Source organism: Artemia sp. Qi Xiang Cuo, chromosome 21, assembly GCF_049724085.1.
Source record: "Artemia sp. Qi Xiang Cuo chromosome 21, ASM4972408v1, whole genome shotgun sequence".
Taxonomy (NCBI): domain Eukaryota; kingdom Metazoa; phylum Arthropoda; class Branchiopoda; order Anostraca; family Artemiidae; genus Artemia; species Artemia sp. Qi Xiang Cuo.
The window spans coordinates 4,090,263-4,114,157 of NC_142814.1; the positions used below are offsets into that span (position 1 = coordinate 4,090,263).

The window sequence follows — 23,895 nt, forward strand, 5'->3', positions numbered from 1 at the left end:
TTTAGTTTGGTTTCTTGTTAGTGGCGTAGCCAGGTCTTTGCCTCGAGGCATGTTTCCTTTTTCTTCTTTTTCTTTCCTTCTTTTTCCGGCTTTTCTAAGAAATTCAAAATTTTTCACAATAAGATTTTGTTCAATTTTGAAAAATCGGCTAAATAAGCTAAATGTCGTATCATCTTCAAAATTAATTTATATGCGTCGCTAATAAAAAGAACTTCTAGAAACTTCGCATTTATTACAAACGGCAAGGATCCTGCCATCTATAAAAAAAATTGTAGGATGGCACTTGTTTCAGAACAAATTTGAAAACAGACCAAACGCTTATCATGGCTTTTTTCAAAAATATTATTGCAAAACTGGAAAAAGAAGGAAAGAAGTGAAGATAAAGGTTCTCCCCCTGCAAAATATGTTATCTAGGACTTCTGCGAATTATGAAGTAAGAATTGTTGTCGTAATATGTTTTCTTGTGTACTGGACTAACCCTGCACTTACACCTTCGAACTGTAAAGATCTTTTCGAGAAAGAAGAAATCCCCTTCCGCCTTTTAAAGATATCAGGGACTATTTTTAGAGATATTTTTTTAAGATATTTTTAGAGATATCTTTTTGAGAAAGAAGAAATCCCCTTCCGCCTTTTAAAGATATCAGGGATTATTTTTGTTATTAACAATTGATTTTTAAGGCGTCACTTATTACTTGGCTACGCTAAATCTTCTTTTTCTTTGTGGTTCTCTTTATTTCCTTTTTGTTTCCTCTCCTGTCCCATCTTTTTCATCCTCTTTTCGTTTGTTTGCAGCTTGAATATGAAAGACTGATGAAAGTTTATGCGAATTCTCCGTCCTATTTGGCATATCTTGCTGCAAAGAATAAGGGTTAGTATACAAACAGAAATACTAAATGTCAAAAGAACCGAAAATTAATTTTTTAATTCTCCAAAACCGCTCAAAGTAAATTTAATACTAGAAAATGTATTTATTTTAATTTATTCATTGCAAAAGCCTTACGCATTGTAATATGAATATTCTCGTTATGCTATTAAATTTCACGAATTAGTATGCAACACGTACAGCGCTGCAGTAAAACCATGAAGACCCAGGGCCAATGCCATTTTTAGGGTCCCAAGATAACGCTGCCTGTCGTAAAACGATGCCTTGCTGACAACTTATTGTAAATTAATCACATTCACTAATATGTCAGAGGACATTTCCAGAGCAGAGAAGGTTAGCAAACAAAAATGGGCACAGTTGTATTGACCATAGTTGAAAGTGCTCTCCTAGGGGGTTTGCAGTCTCTCATAGAAGCTGCCACAGAATCAGCAATATAGTCAAGAGCAAATCACGTCTTGCACTAAGCAAAAATTTTAAGTTCGTCTTCAAAGAAAATTCCCAGTGAGAAAGAAGTTCCTGATTGACGGCGTATGCTAAATATCAAAAACAAATAATGAAATTTTAATGCTCTGAAACTGGTCAGTGTAAATTTTTTACAAGGAAGTTTAATTCTTTTTATTATTATTATTATTGCAAAAGCATTAGGCACGATATGATTTTGTTTTTGTTATGCTATTACATTTTACCAATTAATACATAGCATCTACAGGGCTGGCCATCTACAACCATGCGAGCCGAGGGCCAATGCCATTTTTCGGGTCCCTCGAATAACGCCTGTTTGATCTATTATTGAATTAAGGATACTTGCAAACCAAGCTGGACCTCTTAACTGAAATATAGGATATCAAAATGATGCTTGTCATGTATAATTGTGGCTATCTAATTAAGGATCAAAGTTAGAACAATTCTTTTTTTAGTTAAAAAAAAACTTTTTTTTTTCTTTAATCGAGTTAATAACTATGCTGAGATAGAGGAACTGATGCTGGGATACTTCGTTAAAGATTCAACAGTTTTGCAGCTTTGGGTGTTCCTCTTGGGGCTACCGGCTTTGATTTAAAACCACCTGGGATGTATCTTAAATGCCATCTGGGCTGCCACCTGGGATGTATCTTAAATGCCATCTGGGCTGCCACCTGGGATGTATCTTAAATGCCATCTGGGCTGCCACCTGAGATGTATCTTGTCAGTAAAATTTCATAGTCAAACCATCGTCAATATTAGGAGAATTTGCTTATGGGTCCTTCAGCCGACACTGAAACTCACAAAGTGATTTCAAGGTATTGAAACCTCTATAAAAAAAAGTCAAACAAGAGTAAAGAGCCATCAAATGAGATTATTCAATGAGAGTTAAGTTTGGCCTTTCCTAGATCCAAGGCCGTATGCAGGAGGGAGGGGAGTAGGTCCTCCCAAATACCCTGTCCCCTGGGAAGTAGGGCTCTTGCAATGAGGCTAGCTCTAAAAATGGTTTAACCGCTCACAGGGTAATATCCAGGATTTTTTTTCGGAGAGGGAGGGGGTACGAAAGGACCCCGAAAGGTACAAAAACATTAAAAAATACATCATTTCAAAATGATGCCTGTCATGTATAATTATGGCTATCTAATTAAGGATCAAAGTTAGAACAATTTTTTTTAGTTTACATATTCCTCCCTTTCTTTAATTCGAATTAATAACTATGCTGATATAACGGAACTAATGCTGAAATATTTCATTAAAGATTCGACCGGTTTGTAAACTGCTAGATGAGTAGAGGCTAGTGTCCAAACCGTTACAGTAGATTAATTGGGGTGACCTTGTGTCAAGATTTGGTTAGGCTGGGATGTATAAGCCTATTCAGAGTTGGAAAATTATTGTCAATCTATTTGTTTATGTCGATTAGAAACAAAATTCATTGCAAAACAGGGAGAAAAAGAGACATCCCCTTTCAATAACTTCGTGGTGTAACGTGTGCTTTAAATCCATGTTTCTTAGCCAATCACCTTATCCCTTATGTGTAAGCCAGAAAGAGAAGCCAATAGCTCCATATTTTTCAAAAAATGATTAGTTCCGATTAAAGTATGAAATGATAATGAAAAGATTAGTGTAAAATGTGAAGCTACTACATAGAAGGAAAAGTTTTCTTCTGAAAAAAATTCACTCGTTTCTCAAAGAACATTAAAAGGATAAGATAAATATCCTCCAGTGTCAATTATGGTGCACAGGGTGTCGGTAATTGTTGGCGTTTCTGTTAGTTTAAGATAAATATCCTCCAGAGTTATCGATGGTGCACAGGGCGTCGATAATTGTTGGTGTTCCTGTAACTTTTTTATAAATACAGATCAGAAGTTTGTCGCACATCCTTGTGGCAGCTGGGTTCGAACCCCCTGGCCTTTTGTTGCCAAGAAGAGATAAATCTACTGTAATACCACTGGATGAAGAAAATTTAGTGGTTGTGAATAAAAAATTAGGCCCTTCAGGGTTAAGGACCCCTAGACTACTGCCTACTTTCAACCTTTTGGATAAGTGGTCCTGGCTATACCATTGTGCTAAATTTTCTTAAGCTTTGAAATTAAGCTGTGTTTTATTCCTCTTGAGGCGAATAAAAAATCTTGTTTACATTTTGTTAGATTGGTCAAATTTCCTTTGGTTACAATGTACGGATAAGCAAGACCTCAGACCCTGTCCCCTGAGAAGTGGGGCTCTTGCAATGAGGCCAGCTCCAAAAATGGTTTAACTGCCCACAGGACCGTATCCAGGATTTTTTTTAGGAGTGTGGGAGGGGGGGGGGTACCAAAGGATTTTCTCGGGGGAGGGGGTACAAAAAACATTAAAAACACTTCAAAAATTTGTTTATGATCATTTTGTTACGTTTTTACGAGTCGGACGAACATTTCGAGGAGGCGGGGAGGGGAGGGGGGTCAAGTCCACTAAAGAAGAAAATATTAGTTTTGAGTTAAACAAATTGCCCCCCCCCTCCCCCAAAAAAATCTGTTTTTCCTGGAGACAGGAGGGAGTAGGTCTATGTCTGTTGTAATACTCTGGTTCTCTTTTATAATTGTTCTATGGCGGGCCATTCGCAAGCTTATTTCACTAGCTCTACCCTCTTGACACTTTTAGATTTCATTGTCAAAGTTAATTTGAAATTTTTTAACCTCTAATTCCTTCGATTTAATAGATTCTAGCTAAGCTCTGGGTTGTAGATTAATTCCTATACTATTCCATTTTTAAGTATCATTCACTATTTGACATATACTTTTTTGTAGCCAAGCGGGTTTATATTTCTGTAACATCAAAAACGATATGTCTTTTTATCAATAATAATCCAGTTTTTTTTATTTATATCAAACAGTTCGTGGTAACGAACTGTAAGTAAGGGGCGACCCTGCTCAGTAGTAACCGAAACTAAAAAAAACAGAATTTTGATACCAATAGATATATCAAAAGAATCAGATTTTAATTCTGATTTCAAATATATAAGTTTCATTAAGTTTAATTTTTTCCATCAAAAGCTACGAGCCTGAGAATACTTGGCTGGTTTTCAAGAAAAGGGGGAAAGACCCCTAAAAAATATAGAAATTCAATGAAATTCACGCCAACATGTTCCATGCATCGGAAAACCCTACTGTAGAGGTTTCAAGCTCCTATCTACAAAAATGCAGAATTATGGATTTTTTGCCTTAAGAGAGATCACGGATGCGTGTGTATTTGTTTGTTTTTTTTCCCCAGGGACAATCGTATCGACCCAGTGATCCTAGAATATTGTAGGAGGGCTCATTGGAACTAAAATTTAAAGTTGTAGTGCCCTTTTTAAGTGACAAAAAAATGGAGGGCAACTAGGTCCCCTCCCACGTTTATTTTTTCCCCAAAGTCACCCGATCATAATTTTGAGATTGCCATTTTGTTCAGAATAGTCGAAAATATAATAAATGTCTTTTATGATGACTTAATCCCCCACAGTTCCCAGGGGAAGGGCTGCAAGTTATGAACTTTGCCCATTGCTTACATATTGTATTGGTTATTGGGAAGTATAAAGACATTTTCAGGAAGAATTTTTTTCTGGTAGGGGGGGCTGAAAGAGGGGGTTACTCGGGAGAATCTTTCCGGGGAGGATGTTTCTTTGGGGTAAGGGACATTTCTATAAAGGGGATGCCGGATTTCAAAGCATTATTCAAACAACGATCAGAAATTAAATTTAAAAAAAACAAGTTTTTTCAACTGAAAGTAAGAAGCAACATTAGAACTTAAAATGAACAGAAATTATTACGAATATGAGGGGGTTCTCCCCCTAGTCAATACCTCGCTCTTTAAGCCAAAGATTTTTTAGTACTTTCATAAGAGCTATTTATTCTAATTAACGGCCTTTGTGATTAAGCGGTCATTTTCAAAGAATTGGAACAAAATTCGAACTTTAGCTTAAAGAGCAAGGTATTGATTAGGGGGCGAACCCCCTAATATACGTATTAAAAATATATGAATATAGAAATTTGTTACGTAAGTTATTTCGTAAGTTACGTATATTTATTACTAATAAAAACGTTCGTAAATAAAATTAAACAAGTTTCGAGAAATCTATTTAACCAAATAAAAGTAAATTAATATTCGAACTTTGTTTTAATTATTCATGTACGGTGAACCAAGATCAGAACCTGCATTTATTCAAAAACGTTCAAAAATTAAATAAAAAAACAAGTTTTTTAAACTGAAAGTAAGGAGCGACATTAAAACTTAAAACGAACAGAAATTATTCCGTATATGGAAGGGGCTTTTCCCTCCTCAACGCCTCGCTCTTTACGCTGAAGTTTGACTCTGTCTCAAAACTTTATTTTTTAAAACAAAAAAAAATTTAGCGTAAAGGCGTTGAGGAGGGAAAAGCCCCTTCCATATACGGAATAATTTCTGTTCGTTTTAAGTTTTAATGTCGCTCCTTACTTTCAGTTTAAAAAACTTGTTTTTTTTTATTTAATCAAAGTAAGAAATTAACTTCAAAGGTTTTCGTAAGCGCTAAGAAGTGAGGAAAAAAGAGAACTTTGGATTTGATTCATTTAAGCTTTAGATACCGTCTATTTTTTAAATAGCTAGATGACGTTTGAACCTTAAGTTCAGAGCTTTCAGGAATAATTTGCCCTGTCCTTTCCTCTCTGTTGCCCTTAGTCTTAAATGCGTTATTAGATCTACATAGTCGGGGAGTCAAAGTTGAAAAAGTCGTCAAATAACGATTTGTAAAAAACATTTTGGTACATGAGTTCTGACTTTTGGAAACAATATTTTTGAACATGCTGATTCCATTTATTTCGGGAATTGCGACCACCAAAGTGCGCTTCATAGTTTAACATGAGGTCAAAGTTTCGACTCAATCATCTATGGTAAAAAATTTAAAACTTAACACGTTTATTGTTAAGTAGATGACACTGCATCGTTCTCGTGGCTTTGTTATGGTTATGTTTACTGCCATCTGCCATGCTGGTGCAAATTGATGGTTAAAAAGCTAATTAACTCTATTATCTGATCCTCAAATGTTTGTATTTATTAGTATTTCACTTTTTATTGTTTCGCCTTGTCTTTCAGGAATCCTTGGTATATAAATTTATAATGCATAGGCTAAAAGTCTTACCAGTTTTGGGGTCAAAGGATAGTTAGAGGCTTACTTAAGTGGTTTAAAAGTAGGGTAAAGATGCAGATTAGTTCCTCCTGATAAAAGCAACTTATTTCTTACCATTATTCAGTAAATTATAGGGGTGTCCACGGGAGGGGTTTTACGAGGAGCTTGGCTCTTTTGTGAGCTAGCCTAGGTGGTACAGGTTTTTTTTCAAGCATAGTCAATCAAAGGTGGTACACTCTGACTATACTTGGCTGTCTTCTCTTTCCTCTTTTGTGTGTCAAGAATCTCACTATTTACCATTGATCTTCAAGTCACTAAGTTTATAGCGCATCCAGACTATCCGCTCTCTGGAAAAATGGGATGGAACTCCGGAAAAAGGAATAGCCCTCAAGACTTAGTGGTTTTAAAAAAAATATCAGTACAAGTTTATCAGCCATCCTTATCAAATCTGTTTTTCTGAGCCAAAACCTATAGAAAACAATTTTAGAGCCTCAGTTAGACAATTTACCTTTTTTCTATTTTAAACCACATCAGACAACTATTTTTATTTATCACTTATCATGTTTAATCGTCTCCTTCTTCTGGCATTTTTTCCAGAAAAGCTGTCCACACTACAGTCTTCCATCCCATTTTTCCATTTTCGGACCCTCTGATCCTTCCTGCCCAGAAAACGGAAAAAGGGGATGGAAGACCTGTCTACATTTCCAGATTTCCGTCCCATTTTTTCAGAAAGCGGATAGTCTGGGCGTGCTATTAGGTGGCACAACAAAATTTTAGGCTAGGTGGAAGAAGGTTTAGTGGTACCTTCTTTTTGGCCAATACTATGCTGCAATGCCTAATACTATGCCACAAAGTTGTAAAATTGTTCAATGGAGCATTATTATTATTATTTAGGGCGGACTCAAATGGGTTGAGACTCAGGCCTCCAATGCCCATTGCCTCCACAATGGAGCATTAAGAATTGTCATTTTCCATCTTTTGAGGGACCAAGACTGAATATGAGTATGATTTACAGAGGCGAAAAAATTGAAATTTAGCACTAAGAAGTGTCTTTTTCTTCCATTTTGGACTTCTTATCACTGCTGGAGGGGGGGGCTTTAATTACTTTCTGGTTTGAAGATTTTTTTTTCACCAGGTCTTTCCACTGCTTATAGGATCCTATTATAGACTATAATAGTCTGTAGATACTGGAAATGGATCGGTTATATATCATGAAGAAAATCTTGAAATTTTTTTCTAAGGTTACCATTAGTACCATACTAAGTTTCTTCTCTATTTGGGAGGATAGCATGAAATCATTTTCCAGAAAAAAAATTAGATGCTCTATATAGCCCCCCCCCAAAAAAAAATTATTATTATGCAAAGTGTTTAATCTGCCAAACCGATGGAAATGGACAGCTTCCCACTGTTAGTGATATAAAACGTGTCCGAGAACTTCTATTGACCAGATGCAAGTGCAATGCTAAGTACCATGCTCTAAGAAAGGAATGTCAGCAACCAAACTTCTTACAAAAAAGGCTTGCTTGACATAGAACATACTTTTGCTAACCCTGTAAGAACTAGAACCAGTTAAAAAAGTTCTGCTGAATGTTGGTGAAAATCCAGGATCACCAACTGACATGATAAAAAAAAAAAAATACTTCAGCATGAACTCCTCCAGTATTCCCCGGCATTGTTCGAAGCGCAATCTGAGGGATTCCGATTAAGAACAGGAAAGAAATCTGATCTGATAAGCTTTATATAAGGGTTGTCTTGCCTAGATTCTAAGGCCTGCTCTTTGCCAGTGTTTGATGTCAGTTCGAGGCTATCTCTCATTCTGGGCTTTATGCCGCTCTTAAGGACTATGACTCCGTCAAGGGATGAGACATTGTCGGATTTTTCAAGAAGGTTGATGTGCAAGGTTTTTACTCAGCTCCCAGAAAATCTATGGCAACTGAATGTGGTTTCTAACCGGTATGATGGAATTTATGGAATCAAGGACCCAACCGGCTCACCAGTGTGCTTAAAAGACAGTAGTGGCTGCCATAGACGAAGGGGTGAGGTCAGTACCACATATAGTGACAGCATCAAACTCGGTGATTCCTGGCAATCAATTCTTAGAAGTTCTTCCTGCAAAGCTAACTTGGTGGCTTTTATTTATGAGTTTTGGAGCAATGTTGGAAGTAAAAGTAAGAACTTTGATATTATACTTGCTGGATGTTTCCCTGATCGTCAACATGTTGGGATATTGCCCCCCAACAGAAAAGGATCCCTGGAACCTTTGCCTCCTCTTAGTCTTGAGCTTGCAAGCACACACGAAGAAGCAGACATGCCTGTAGCAATCCATGTTGCTTCCAGCTTTAGGAATGGAAGTTCTTCTGTTATTGTTTGGGCCAATGACACAGATATTCTGGTGATACTTTTGCAACACTCCTCTACGCTGTTAGCTACAAAAAAGAACAAAAAAGAGCTATTCCTCCAATTTCCTGACAGAATTTTCCCTGTGCACGAGCTAGCTAGATAAGATAAGATATTTATTTCAAAAAATGACTATCACAAGCCCCGAAGGGCCGAATTCGCATTTCGGGGTCATATAATAAAAAAAGACATAGAAATAGCACAATAACTAAAAACTGGCTAAACAATACCAAAAACAACAATATCAGAAAGGCAAAGCCATTCATTAGTCTAAAAAACAAAAAGTGTCAAATGTAAGAAAGTTAAAAAGGCACAAATTCTAAAAAAACAAAAAAAAAAATTGAGATAAAAATAGTGTCAAAAAGGTTTAAAAGAGAGTATATAAAAAGGGGAGGGAAATAGAAGAACCAAACGGACACCAGCATGGGTATCACCAGTACAAAAAAAAAGAAAAAAAAACTAGTGGTTTATTTGATCAGTAATGAAGAAAACAAAGGGTTTTTTCATATCTAGAGGTTAAACAACGGATGGGGGACAAGATAGGGATGGGTTCAGAAAAAGTACGTGGGAGACGGTGTTTGGATAGGGAGTATTTTTTGGGGGAAATTTTTTCCATGCGAAGATTTATTATTGTATTTTTAGTAAAACGAAGGCACAACGTTCCTCTCCTGCGCTCAAGAGTTTCCAGTTTGGCTTTTTTAGAAGGAATGAATATGGTACCAAAGTTTCTTTAAAAATTATTCTTAGGGCTCTTTTTTGAATAGATTCAATTTTATCTGATTCATCACGGGAGATGCCAGGATGCCAAACTGGACAAGCATATTCAAGATGCAGGGGCGGACAAAGGAAGTATAAATCCTTAAATAATGGGATGGGGGGACGTTAAATTTATTCAAGAGCTTAAGGAGAGACATGGACGCATTAGCTCTACGGACAATATCTTTCACGTGGATGTCCCACTTTAATTAGAGGAAATTGTAACCCCAAGTAATTTAAAGGAAGACACAGAAATATCTGGGGGGATAGGGTCAAGGAAGGCGGGAATAGATTTCAAGAAATTTATCGTCATTATATTTGATTTAGTGGAATTTACTTTCATATTTAGGTTCTTAGCTTCATCCGAAATGTGGGTTAGAATTTCAAGGGGGTCACTTTTAATATTCCTGTGACATACTTCGAGGATCGACAAGTCATCCACGTATTTCCACCTTTGGGGGAACTCCTTACCAATATCGTTTATCATGACTAGAAATAAAAGTGGTCCCAATAAGGTTCCTTGAGGAATTCCACAAAATATAGGGAGGGGGTTAGAGAAAATATTTTTGTATTTAACAACTTGGGATATATTTGAAAGAAACGATATAACAATATTTACTAACAGAGGATCAAGTTTAAAGTTAACCAGTAGTGAACGAATTATGGTGGTGTGGTCAACCAGGTCAAAAGCTTTTTGGAAATCAACAAAGACAAGGTTCAGCCAGACATTTGGTTTATCAAGGTTACTTATGATGGTATGCATTAAGTGCACAAGGTAATGGGTGGTGGAAGTTTTCTTTAAGTTACCAAACTGCCGGGTGTCAATACGTGGACCAATTTTATCCTTAAGCCAGTCACAGAGGAAACCTTCATAAAGTTTGGAAAAAACAGAAGTGAGTGTAATGGGGTGAATGTTGGCGAAAGTCAGACTGGTGCATTTTTTTGGGACAAGTGTTATAAAAGCTCGTTTGCAGCAACATGGGAATTTACTAAATTTTGTGATGCGGTTGAAAATATTTCATAAAGGCTCAGCAATTTTGTCCGAAAAGGTTTTAATTAAGTCAACTGGGATGTCCAAGGGAGAAATACTTGATTTTCTTAGCTTAAGAATTTTATTTCTTACATCAGAGGGAGAAATAAAGGGGAAGGAAGTATTGGATGGAATAGTTGGACTTGAGCCAGTGAAAGGGGGGAGACTTTACACGATGGAAGCAAGGTACAAGTTCAAATCGTTGGCAGTCTTATTAAGGGGTTCAGGGAGATGAAAATGAACTTCGGAAGGACTTTTCCATCATATTTCTTTAATTTTTCTGTACAATTGCTTGGGCTTGTTATAATATAGATTTTTGACTTTATTATTATAATAATTAGAAGCTGCTTTTCTTCATTTTTTCTTTAGGAACTTCCTTAGACTATTAGCCTCAGTAATGCGACCTGCTTTGAAAAAAAGGATTTTTTTTCTTATAAGTTTTTTAAAAGACTCAGTAACATAAGGCTTATAGCTATTTCTCTTCCACGGGACTTTATTGACAGCATTGGACTTCTACACTGCCTTAGTGGCACTGACACGACGAGCTTTGCATATTCTGTGGGGAAGAAGACATTTGTGAAAGCAGCTTTGAAATTTGATCTTGTTAGTGACATGGCAAAACTGACGAGAAAAGTCAAGATTGACCTCGTCAATATATCAAATTATGTTGAGGAAGTGACGGAGGTGGCAAAAAAAGTAACAATCGCAGCCTATGGAAAGAATCCTACTGACTTTAACTCCTTGAATGAATTGCGAGTGCACTTATTCCATAAGAAAAAATCGTTAAAAAATCTTTCGCCTACTGAAAACAGCTTTAAATATTACATCCTTAGAGTTGTATATCAGTGGGGAATCGTTTTACAGGCTATGGAGTCTGAACCAATAGTTTTAGACCCCCTAAATTTCAGATGGGTATACAGTGACGCTTTCGGGGTTATTCCTCTGACAAATTCATTGTCGCAGTGGCCAATTTCTATAAGCCGGATTGCAGTTCATTGCAAGTGTAGAAATGTGTGTAATGGAAAGTGCTCCTGTGCTGGAATCCGCAAGTGCGACTTGCCTTGTGCTTGTGCCTGGTCATGCGATCTTTCTGAAAGTGACGACTAGTTTGACTAAATAATAACTTAAAAAACATTGCTAAACATATTTAAAAATGTTTTGGCTAGGTATAAAAGAGACAACTACAATATTCTAGTAGAAAGCTGGACTTAGTCTGAGTGAAATAGAAAAATCAACGAACTTAAATGCAAAAAACCACCAAGCGCACCTTTGGCGCTTATATTCCCGAGATATTCATAATCAGCATGGTCGATTTAGTCTAAAACCTCTCTCAAATCACTTGTCCCCCTCAGATTGCTATTTGGTCAGATTTTCAACTTTGGCTCCCCAACTAACAATTACGTAATTACTATTAAACTCGGTCTTTGATATTTGTGTTTTTATTAACGTGTTTTAAATTTGCGCTTTTTGCTTTGAAAAGGTTTGATTGTTGCTTCTTTGCAGCTTGTCTTCTATTGTCTTCTATTTGTTTGTCTTCTATTGTCTTTTGTTTTACTTTAAGAAGTATTTTAAGGCTTTAGTGTATATTTTGATTTTTTCTTGCCATTTCACTTGGTAGTTAGCTGCGTTATTTTTGGTAAGATTTTAATATTTTAAAGAATTATCTAAGACGTATTTTTTACTCAATACATTTCTTACTCCAATAATTTTCTACTAATTATTTATAACTTGGCATTTTGGCTTTTTTTTTCGTCCCACTCTCCCCTCAGAAAAGAAATACCGTGTTGGCAAAGTCACAACTTGTGTTCCCTGTGAAACATGCCATTTTGCCACAAGCTTACAGCTGTAACTTGTACCCGAAAGACAAAGTTTATGTAGTTCGATCCATTGTTTTCAGATCTACAAATTCATCGAGTCACGATTATAATATCACATAGACTCCTTTCTAGAGAATAAACTTAATATTTTTTTAAATAGGGAAATTTTCAAGGGGAAAAAATCAGGACAAAATGTAGCGTAATAGAACCAGGCCAATTCATTTTTTTTCTCCTCTAATTGAGAGATTTTTGTAATTTGTTACCACTACATATAAAATTAAGTAAATTTTAAAAAAATCACATATATTTAAGGAGTCGATTATTGCTGTCCCAAATCATTTCAATTTTGTAGTATTATAGTGCACTAATTTTCGCCTTTTTTCATGAGTACTTATTAAAGGCAAGTAGTTAAATCAAATTTTCAATGTTTAAAACTGTATTAGAAATAATTTCCTTAGAATACATTTACTATTATTGTGCTTAATATATTAAGCACTTTGCTTAATATATGCATTTCATAGAAATACTACTTTTCTAAAATTTTCTTATTTTAATTTCTTGGATAAAGAAACCTATTACAGGCAGTTGCGCAGCTTGTTTTTTCAGTTGCTGTTTTTTTTTGGGGGGGGGGGTGTATAAAGAATATGCCGACTAAATTTTTCGGTGTGCTGACAAATGCTGACACATAAACTAAACTAAAATCATAGTGGGGGGGGGACTGGAGTCACCCTCCCGCCTTAGCTGCACCCTTAATTACAGGTAGCCAACGATTCCGGAAGCAAATGGAAAGTGCAAAGAGAGTAGCCTGAAAGGAAGGATAACAACACATTTTGAGAAATCTAAGGATTGAAAAATTGTGCTATGCGACGTTTTTACTCCTTTAATAAGTATGAAAAAACTAGAACCAACATTGTACTTTCCAAAGTACTGCTTGAACCTACCTATTTCATATGTAATTCGACAAACACGAATCATTTTATTTTCGATAGTTTAATAAATAAAAAAAATTAAAACAAGGGAAACCAATAGTTTTTTCCTGTTAAAACCAGAAATTATCAAGAAAAAAAATAAGCTCAAAATCGCTTATATCGCAGGGACTATTCACAATTTATTGGCACAGGAAGCTAGCATTGACAACAAGTTAAAATGAGTAGCCATTAAAAAAATAATATAAATTGTTGGTAAATTTTTTCCTTCAGAAAAATAGTATAGGGCTGAGAATGATATATTCTAGTTAATTTTGGGAATGATAAATTGTTGTTTCACGAAATTTTAGTTAATGCATCTTGGAATGACTTCTGAAGTAAACTAATTTGCGTTATAAAATCGGATAAAAAGGTTGACTTAACCTCAATTGAACCCAATGAATTTAAGCTCAATTTGAACCCTCGTAAAATCTGAAAATAAGTTGCCAAAATAAACACTCTTTGATCATGTAATTACTATTGAAAAAAATACCTTTTTCCCTACCTGAAATTTTCCTTAAAATTAGGAGGACTCCCTGAAAGGGAACCTTGGCAGTGGCATTAGCCAGCATATAAACTGTAATGGTGAAAGTTCTCAAAAATTTATTGGGGGGAGGGGGTAAAGTTGTTGTTCTTTGCAATTTCTCCAATGAAAATACCAAAAAGGCATTTTTGATAAAATACCCCTTCTCCCCCCCAAAAAAAAAGAAGGTATTTTTCAAAATCTAGGAGGAGGAGGAGAAATGCCTCTCCCTCCCAAGTTGAGGGTCACTTTCTAACCCCTGCCAATAAGGACACATGATTACAAATCTAGTGTGCCATCCACTCCGCTAGGGTGGCTATGCTCATTGGTTGATAGTTTAATAACACATTCTTCCTCCATGCTAAGACAGCTCGGAAACTAAATACATTTCTAGACTAACTTAAAAGAATGCAAATAGACTTAAAATTTCAATGAGTTATGTTCTATATATGCTAGTTATGTTCTCATTTATACTATAGAAAAACTAATTTCTTTGTGCAGCAATTCCTTGTGCAGTATTTTATTCTTCATTTAAACCATTGAGCTTATCGCTTCTCTTTTCCTTAATTCTTTTTATCGACATTGAAGCACTACTTGCTACTTTGGATTTTTTCTGTGCTGCTGTTTTGTACCTCTGAGCATTATTTATATCATTTTATTTAATGTTGACTTGCTGGTGTTAGCTTATAGCTATTATATTGGCCCATTCTCATTGAAAAATGCCTTTTTTTAACTCCTTATTTAAAAAAAATTAACTGAATGTGCATGCTTTATTAATAACTATTGCAACAGCTGTCGAAGGGGGGGGGGGTGAAGTTAATGACAGAATGCCAAATATGTAGTAGAGACAGAGATAGTGTTATATAAATTTATATATCTTCGTTAGAATTAGATGATATAATCCTAGTTTCGCGAGGTTACCCTTGAGTTGTATTTTCAAGCACCGGGTCTGAATCGGGCGTCTTTCGAGCGAGTTCAACAAAAATCGTTTTCAGGTTCTCCGGGTTCAACCCAGCAAAACTTTAAAGCGTTTTCTTTTTACGCGTTCCAAGCGTATTGGGCACGGGTTCGTCAAAATTGTAACGCGCCAGAATAGCATGGTTGAACACGGGTTCTGAGAAGACATTCGTCCGTTTTGAACACGGCACTCAAGACGATCATCTGTACAGCCCGTGTTGAACTCTGTGTTGGATGTGGATGACCTGAAAACAAGGCTTTGGGAACTTCTGCCACTTTATTTGGGTTTTTCTGATTCTAAAATGAATTGGCAATGAACAATCCTTGTTAGAAAGAGAACATTTTTTGGCAAGAAAAATAAAAGATACAAATTGAAAAATTGCTAATAAGGTATCCTTTTCTCAGACCACACTGCCTTTCTATGTCGAACAAATAAACAGTCAAATGGGGATAAATCTATTTATGTAGACAGGGAAAACAGACATTTAGACAGTGAAAACAGGTACAAAAATCTAGATATTTCGATCACAGTTACAGCGGCTGCTAATTGCGCTAATTTCTGTATTTTTACTGATGAAGATCGCTGTATATGTGATAAAAAAAAAGGTAAAGAATACGGTATTTGGCTTTACAGTCCCTACCGGCGGTACAGATCTTCGTTTCTTGGCCCTTCAGCCAGGAAGTGCAATGGGGGGGGGGGGGCGGGTGCAGGGGCGTTCCGCCCCCCTCCCCCATTTTTTTGGCATTCGGTAAAATTTTCGCCGAAGGCGAAAATTTCGTTAGAGCATTTGGCATAAATCAGATAGCGATTCGGTAAAATTTACGAATATCACCCCTCCCCCCCCCATAAAATGAGCCTCAGGAATCATTGAAAGTAATATACATTCAAATATTACTTATTCTGCTTATTATTCCCAATTATTTAGGCATGCAAAAATATGCAGTAATTACACAGATTTTAAAAATAGATGTAAAAAGCTGAGCGAAAAACTGATCTTAAGAGGTTTTTCTGCCAAATAAATTAGTTTGCAATTCAAAAAATTTAGTTTTATGCATCATGAACTTTTAGGTAAATATACAAAAAATTATAAAGAAATACTGAAGGATATTTAATATAATTTGTCTTTCGCTTTTCTTTTTTGGAATTTTGAATTTGTAGACTGTTTTCAAACAAGCTTGAGGATCTTTAAATCTGTAATTGGTTCCGGATACCAATAAAAGACACATCTGGACCAGTCTTCATTTGTTCCAGAATAGTCTTAGCTCAGTGACCTCTGGGATTTTATTAAGGAAACAATGAAACACTTTTTGTGTGTAATTTTTAATAGCTTTAATAGTATGCCAGTATTTCCCAAGTTTTACCTGACATAGGGATACCATATAGATCTTATGGTAGAGGCCCCACTGTGCCGGGTAAAGAAAGTAAAGCTTCGAAACCCGTTAAGGCACGTGGTATTTCTTCTGATGAGCCCTAATGGAAGGTTCTACTTGGAAATATTTCGCTAGATTTAAGGTGCTTTTGCTTGTAAATTTACAACGACTTACATTTATTGATGACGACTTTGCATGGATTTGGACATTTCTATTTGGTTGATGGTTCGGTTATACTGTCTGGTCCTAGGTAATTGGATAGATGAGTAAGGTCAAAACCTCGTTCAAGTGGACATTTGTCTCAATTGCTGGATTAGGACGACAGTTTTTTTTTTTTTTTTTTTTTTTTTTTTTTTTTTTTTTTTTTTTTTTGCCAAGTAATTACTTCTTAAACATAATATGGATTTATCCCCATTTTAATGTTTATTATTGCTAATAAGTCATATGGCTTGTACAGCTATCTCTAAATTGTAAACTAAACACAATAATAGGTTCTCCAAATTCTTGTCAAATCTGGAGAACTAAATTTTCTGCAAAAGAAAAAGAATAATATATTATGTTCTATAATCAATAGGGCTACTTTGAGAAATACAAGAGGAAGGGGAATTTTTAGTGAAGATACAAAAGAAAATATTTTTACAAATTTAGTGGAAGGAGATTACTTTTATTCGATTTTATTTTAATGAAATATAAAAGGGATGCTTCTCAGAGTCTCCCCCCGCCCAAATGGGCAACCCCTATCTATAATGTATTTTGGAGATTTATTCAACGTAGCTCAGTTTTGGTGAATTGTATTTTTGGGTGTTCCTTTAGTATTAACTGAATGCTCATGCTTTATTAATACCAATTGCAACAGCAGTCGGGGGGGGGGGTGAAATTAAGGACAGAAGGCCGAAAATGTAGCAGAGATAGTGACAGTTTTATTTAAAACTTATCTATCTATCTTAGGATTTAATTTTGTAAGAGATTATTCTCTTGGAAACCTCTGCCATTTTGACTGATTTTCCTGATGCTAAAATGAATAGGCAATGAGCAATCCTTGCCAAAAAGAGAAAATTTTATTGGCAAAAAATAGAAAACACAAAATGAAAAATTGAAACACAAAATAAAAGAAAAGATAATTATAGTTTCCCCAAAATTTTATTGAATCTGAGGATGATAACTGTCAAAGATAAGTCTATCTTAATGGCTTTTGTCAGATTTTTTCATGATTTTTATAATGAAAAATTTGATTTTTTTTTCTCTCTTGATCTCTAAAACTATATCTGCTCAAAGGCGCCACGGATCAGGAGAAGGGTGGGCTATTATTTCATAGCAGTTATAGGAAGGATGGGGTGTAAACCACCGTAAAAAGACTTGGCTTTGTAAATTTAAGCAGTAAGGGGGTCATTTTCCCCTCTTTGCAATTATGTCTTTGACTTAATTTTGTTTGAATGGCCTTGTATTTGCAAGCATTTTTTGTCCTAGAATTTACGACTAAAGCTAAGTTAAATTTATTTTTAAACATTTTACCTTAAGTATTTTAAGTATAGTAGTTTTAATAAATATAATGGATTACCCGGGAAACTAGGGACTCTCCTTTTCTTACTCGCATAGTGGTGCACTCATAAAATAATTATGGGGGGGGGGGCTTATCGGGGGTCCCTGGGCCAACCAACGAAAAACTTTAAAACTTCCCTAGAAAAAATGGTGTTTTAAGGCATTACTTTAAGTTTATTTTACCTCTTTGAATGCAAGTTTTGAGTAGGGATTAAGTAATGAATGATAAAACCGAGCAGATCAAATCAGATTGAAAAACAGAATGTAATTTTTTTCTTGAGGGGGGGGGGGGCTACAGCCCCTTTAGCCCACCTTATCGGTGTGCGCCTGTCCTTGCATAGAGTTTGGATTGTGGCCCAGAGAGTCTTCTGTTGGATGTCCAGGTGACAAGAATTTCGACATCCCTCTCTTTCGTTCTTCATAGAAGTTGAATCTTAGTTTTCAGAGAGGTTTGTGTTCATAGAATTATAGCTTTAAAAATTTGTTTCAATTTACATTTGAGCATAATTGTTGACCTCTTTATAATGTTAAAGATTGAAATTTAAAAGATGAAAAGTAAAATTTTCACTTTGTATTACTTGCAAAACAATAAATCGTTTTCGAAAGCAATTCAGTCACGAGTTGAAATCAGAGGAGGGCTATCCCCTCCCCTTGGTACGTAGGCAGAAGTTCCTTTTTGGGGGGAGGGGGGAGATGTAAACAATACAAAAAATGTGTGCTAACTTGAACAATCAGCGCCTGGAATTACGGGATTTCCGGCAGGGACTGGGCCTCCAGTAACCATATCCCCTGCGTACATTCTTGATCCTCTTCCCGGGTTGGGTTTTGCCAATGTATATATATATATATATATATATATATATATATATATATATATATATATATATATATATACCGTGTATCTCTCCTTTAAAGTGATAATAATATTTTTGTGTGATATCCCTTTTGTATAGGGACTTAAATTCTCTTTTCTTAATGAATTCTGTTTTTAGTCAATCAAGGGATTGAAGAAAAAGAGCCGACTGAACGCGGAGCCGGCAATAAGCATGTAGAACGAAGAATCGAAATACAACCAGCTGACGATGAGGAAGGTAATCCGATTTAATTATTTATTATTATATATTTTTTTTTATAAAGCTTTTGAATCTTCTTCAGTAAAGCTCTTTTTTATCTCACTATTAAAAAACTATTATAAAAGTAATAAACTATTAAAACTATTGTAAAAGTATTAAACTATTATAAAAACTATTAATACGTACTATTAAAAAAGGACAGAGAGAAAAAAAAAACACAAAAGTGTCATCATTAAAAGTTCCTTGAAGGTAAAGGAACGAAGAAACTATTGTTTGTTTGTTTTTTCTTTGATTTCCTTTTGTTCTTTGTTGTTTTTTTTCTTTTTACTTGTATCGACTTGTTTTTCTTTTTGTTTCTCGATGTTCGCTTGTATAATTTTTTCCTGTCGAGGGTCGGGGGCATTATCCCCGTTCCGGGGTAATAACTTCTCTAACAGGAAATCATGTTTTAATTATGTGAAAAATAAGCTAAACTAATAGGCTAGAAACATAAAAAATTATGCCGAATAATTTTGGAATTAGCAAAGTAGATATAGGCTTAAAAATCTGGAAAATAGAAACTGACAATGTGACGTCATGTAGAGGGGTGTAGGCTATAATCTTAACAATACATGTAGGCTAAACATGTAGTATATATGTAGGCTACACATGTTTTGTATAACAAAACATGTAGGCTACAATCTTAACAATACAGATAGAAGCGAGTTGAGGGAGGTGAATAAAAGGTAGTCTCTTAGAGCGTTATCGCAGGCTATCCAAAGTCCAAACCACAATCTAGATGGGTATTTCATGGCTTTGAATTTGATATCAAACTCCTGGTCAACCCTAAAATGCGAAAACGGGACAGTAAATTTTTCAGCCTTTTCTCAGCAAGACACAATTTTGCTGCAATATATGTTAGGTGGAACTTCAGCTTGTGGGGATGCAAAATTGGTTATGTAGCAGGTTGAGAGAGCTTTAATCACAGACAATAATATAGCCAGCGCTTATGTATATGCAGATGCTCCCCAGTCCGGTGTATTCCAATCTCGTTGGGTTATCAACTCTTGGTGAGGACAAAGAATTGGCTCAATCTGAATTGTATATCCTGTGCTATCTCGTAAAATTCTGTTACATATTCTGTAGTCCTACCAAATTCACCGTATATAACATACCCAATTGACTTGCTACTGATTGATTGTTAAAAGTCTGGCCTAGTTAAAATGCTTTTTTCACATATCATGGTCGTTTTTCGGACAGTACACTTCCCCCTGAAGGCACTCGGATAACAAAAAGTGGAAACTTTAAAAGAAGCTATGCCAGCCTCAATATCGCTATCAGACCTCAAAGGCTGCATTAGGTCATGCTGAGATTTCCATTCTTGTTCTCTCCCAACAACAATTCAACCCCCCCCCCCCCCCCACCCTCCAAAAAAATTCAAAACTATTTTTATTTCGAGCAGTATGTTTTATCTGTTATAAATCAACAGCAAACAAAACTCCATAATAACCTATTGCTGAAATATAACCAGATTACTGAAATATCCGGATTATTATTACCAGATCCATAATACCAAATTACCAGACTATCAGATCCATATTACCAAATTACCAGATCCATAATAGCTAGATTACTGAAAAGAATTAATGAAATTAGACTGACTGTTTAATAAGTCAAGGTGTTTGTTCTTGGAAGTGTCAGCAATTTTGAATTTATTGTCGTTATTGAAGATGTTTTATTTTTTCATTTATTATAATTTCTACTCGTTATAGTTTTAACATCTTATATAGTCGGTTTTTAATCTTTTTAAATTTTAAAACCGCTCTTTACGTTTCATGGTAATTTCTTTTATTTATTTAATTTAACTTGTCATAAATCAACAACAAACAAAACTCCATAATAAACAAGATCACTGAAAAAATTAATGAAAGTAGACTGACTGTTTAATAAGTTACGGTGTTTGTTCTTGGAAGTCTCAGCAATTTTTAATTTATTAGCGTTATTGAAGGTGATTTATTTTTTCGTTGATCGTAATTTCCACTCGTTATAGCTTTAACATCTTATATAGTCGGTTTTTAATCTTTTTAAATTTTAAAACTGCTCTTTAGGTTTCATGGTAATTTTTTTATTTATTTAATTCAAAGAGGAGGCTCACTTGCAATTTGACCCTTTAATCTTCTTGTATGTTTATTTGAAGTTATCTTCTAATTCTCTTCTTTTTTCGTTAATTCATCTAGAGAACTTTTTGTACGTGTTCTTTTTCCTTTTGTTGTTTTTTGTTACTCCAATTCCTCTGTCATATAATTCTTTTTGTACGTATTCTTTTTCTTTTTTTGTTGCTTGATATTCCGATTCTTTGGTCGTATAATTCTTTTTGCACGTATTCTTTTTCCTTTTGTCGTTTTTGTTACTCCAATTCTTTCGTTATAATTTGACAAATCTGTTTTATTCTTTTATTTGGACAAACAATCAGTTATTACTGTAGCTGTTCAGATCGAATTTTCAAAGGCGAATTTAGAACGTTCAACACACCACACTAGAGAACGTTCAACACTGTGTTGAACGTTCAACAGTAGAGAATGATAAAATTCGCTAGTGAAAGCTAAAATTTACCAGTATTCGGGTTTTGGTTATAACATGCTGATTCCTAATAAAAAATGAAATTTCTGATAATAATACAACAAACATAGATAATTCAATTTATAGAGCAAGTGTAAAATACGTTATGTAAACATAACTCGTTTGTAACCGTAACATAACGTTATGTAAATATAACGCAGAAAGCGTTATAGAGCAAGTATAAAACGCTTTCCATGAAGAATTTTAGAATACAACCGATGTAACTAGCTTTTAATTGCAGGTGTTCCATTGACCGATTGTCATTCAAAGCATTTGAACTGAAATTTTTACTGTTTGGTAAATACAATTAAATAAGTAATTTCATTCTCAAAGTGTTGCGGTAAAAATAAAAGTTAAAAGCTTATCCGATTTTCCTCTTTTTGATTCAAATCTGTTTTATTTTTGTCTAGATGCTGATGACGGTCTTTCTGTGAAGCATGCCGCTCATGCCCGCTACTTGCGTAACCATCGTTTAGTAAATGAAGTTTATTCGGAGATGATGGTTCCTGATGTCAGAAGTGTGGTTACAACACCAAGAATGGCTGTTCTCAAACGACAAGTTACCTCTCTGACCATGCACCAGGTACAATTATATATAGGCTATTATTATATATAGGCTATTATTATACATAGGCTATATACTACGTCCTATTATGAATGTAGAATTATATTTCGTTAAAAAAAAAATTACCAGAAGGCTTGGATCTAACAGAAGTCATTTTTTACCTCCTTATACCACATCACCCAATGAAAAAGTCTTATTTCTACTGGGCGATTATTAGGTTAATTTCTGTTTTAGATTCGGGTTTAGAAACCCAGGGTTCGAATTTTACTCCGCTAGGGTTAGAATTTTGCTCCGTTTAAGTCGTACGATGAGAAAATGTGTTAGGCTACTTTAAGCTCAACTTTCAGTAGCTTTGAACTGAACTTAACTCAACTTTGATAAACTTTAATAGACTTTAATAGTTTTGGCATCCTCTTTGTATCTGTAAATGACTAGAGATAAAAAAAAGGAATTTTGGATATTTTCTATATATCTTGCCTGTTTTGACCCTCCCCTCCTCGAAATCTGCGTATAAATAATTGGGACTCAACTTAAAAATAGTAAAAAGAAACGGCTGAATTCTATGAAACATATTGTAACTCCTTCAAAATTTGATAGTCAAGGAGGGATTGGGTTGAGGGCTGGGACCAAAGCCTCTTGCTCATTCTTTCTTCCCCGAGGATTCGAGATTTTTATTTCCTAAACGGAAGTGCAGAAATGGAATATCGGTGGGATAAATTGGAGATGAAATAATGGAGATATTTTATCCATTGCTTCAAACGTGCTTTCCAATTGCAGGGAGCGATGTAGAACTAGCATTGCACCTGGTTTATGACAGGGTTTTCCAACTGCATAAGACATTGTTAGGGATATCCCTGTATACATGAGAATGGGGATTTCTTTCTTGGAAAATTTGTATTAGAGCAATACTTTGTTTTTCATATCCTCATAAAAACTTGGCCAGCGGCTTAAACAATCAAAACCTTTGCTCTTTTTTTTAGCTTTGGTGAAATAGATGGGAGTTCAGTGCTAAAATTGGGGATGTCAGTTTGCCGGATGTCAACAGACGGCGGGCTCTTGTCAACTAGACGCGTGACGTATTCTGATGTATAAGTCGTGATGTATTTTGGACAACTTCGGGATGTAAAGTTCCGTGACGCGTAACGAATTTTAGACAAGGATAAGAAATTAGCAAGAGTTGAAAAGGAACCTTTGAATGCACAAATATATAGACGAAATGCGAAAAATTTAAGATGCGTAACGCAATTGTTTGTTTTTCATCACAATTTTCTTATTCTTGAGTTTCGCCATAAATCCTGAAAACAGAAAATGCGGTTATTTAATTGTTTGTTCGATACGATAAATTACTTTTCAGGGATATCAGGGTCAGAGAACGTGCCAAAATTACTTTGTCTTTAGAGCATCTACAGAATTTTTCTCCATTTTCTTTCGCATGGGTCGCTAAATTATCTATATTGTATTGTTAAATTAAAAAGCTACCCAACTTGTTGAGTTGAAAGTGAAAATTGTGCCATTTAGTGAGTGTTAGATGCTTGAGTTATGGAGGGGAGAGGGGTGTAAATATAACTAACCTGCTGTTTGTTCGCAAGCGATGAGTTCTCGTCAACTAGAAGACGCGAATAAGCATCCTATAGAATTATCGTCAACTTTTTACTAGTGACGCTCACTATGAAGGAATTGGCAAATAGGTGTGAAAACCATTACGATAATTGCTGCTGACCACTTTTGCCACGGATTAGTTTCACCCCATCATTACCTTGGAATATTTAACTATTAACCTCATTCAACTGTTTTGACTATTAACTATTTAAAGTCATTTGTCGTTTAACGTCTACTAACTGTC

The 23,895-nt window shown here is 35.2% G+C and overlaps 2 protein-coding genes across 3 annotated transcripts in view; both read left to right on the forward strand.

Moving 5' to 3' along the window:
- The window catches only part of LOC148939167 (lachesin-like), a 336,515-nt gene that overhangs the window by 83,503 nt on the left and 229,117 nt on the right, over nt 1-23,895 (forward strand). The gene's annotated exons all lie outside the window — the stretch shown is intronic.
- Bap111 (Brahma associated protein 111kD) overlaps nt 1-23,895 on the forward strand; it is a 77,020-nt gene that overhangs the window by 20,024 nt on the left and 33,101 nt on the right. The window contains exons 5-7 of one of the 2 annotated variants that reach the window (XM_089107162.1): nt 793-868; nt 18,809-18,907; nt 21,898-22,070. In XM_089107162.1, the coding sequence (XP_088963288.1) occupies nt 793-868; nt 18,809-18,907; nt 21,898-22,070 (348 nt within the window). The remainder of the gene's footprint in view (nt 1-792; nt 869-18,808; nt 18,908-21,897; nt 22,071-23,895) is intronic. The other variant, XM_089107161.1, reaches the window with a different exon arrangement.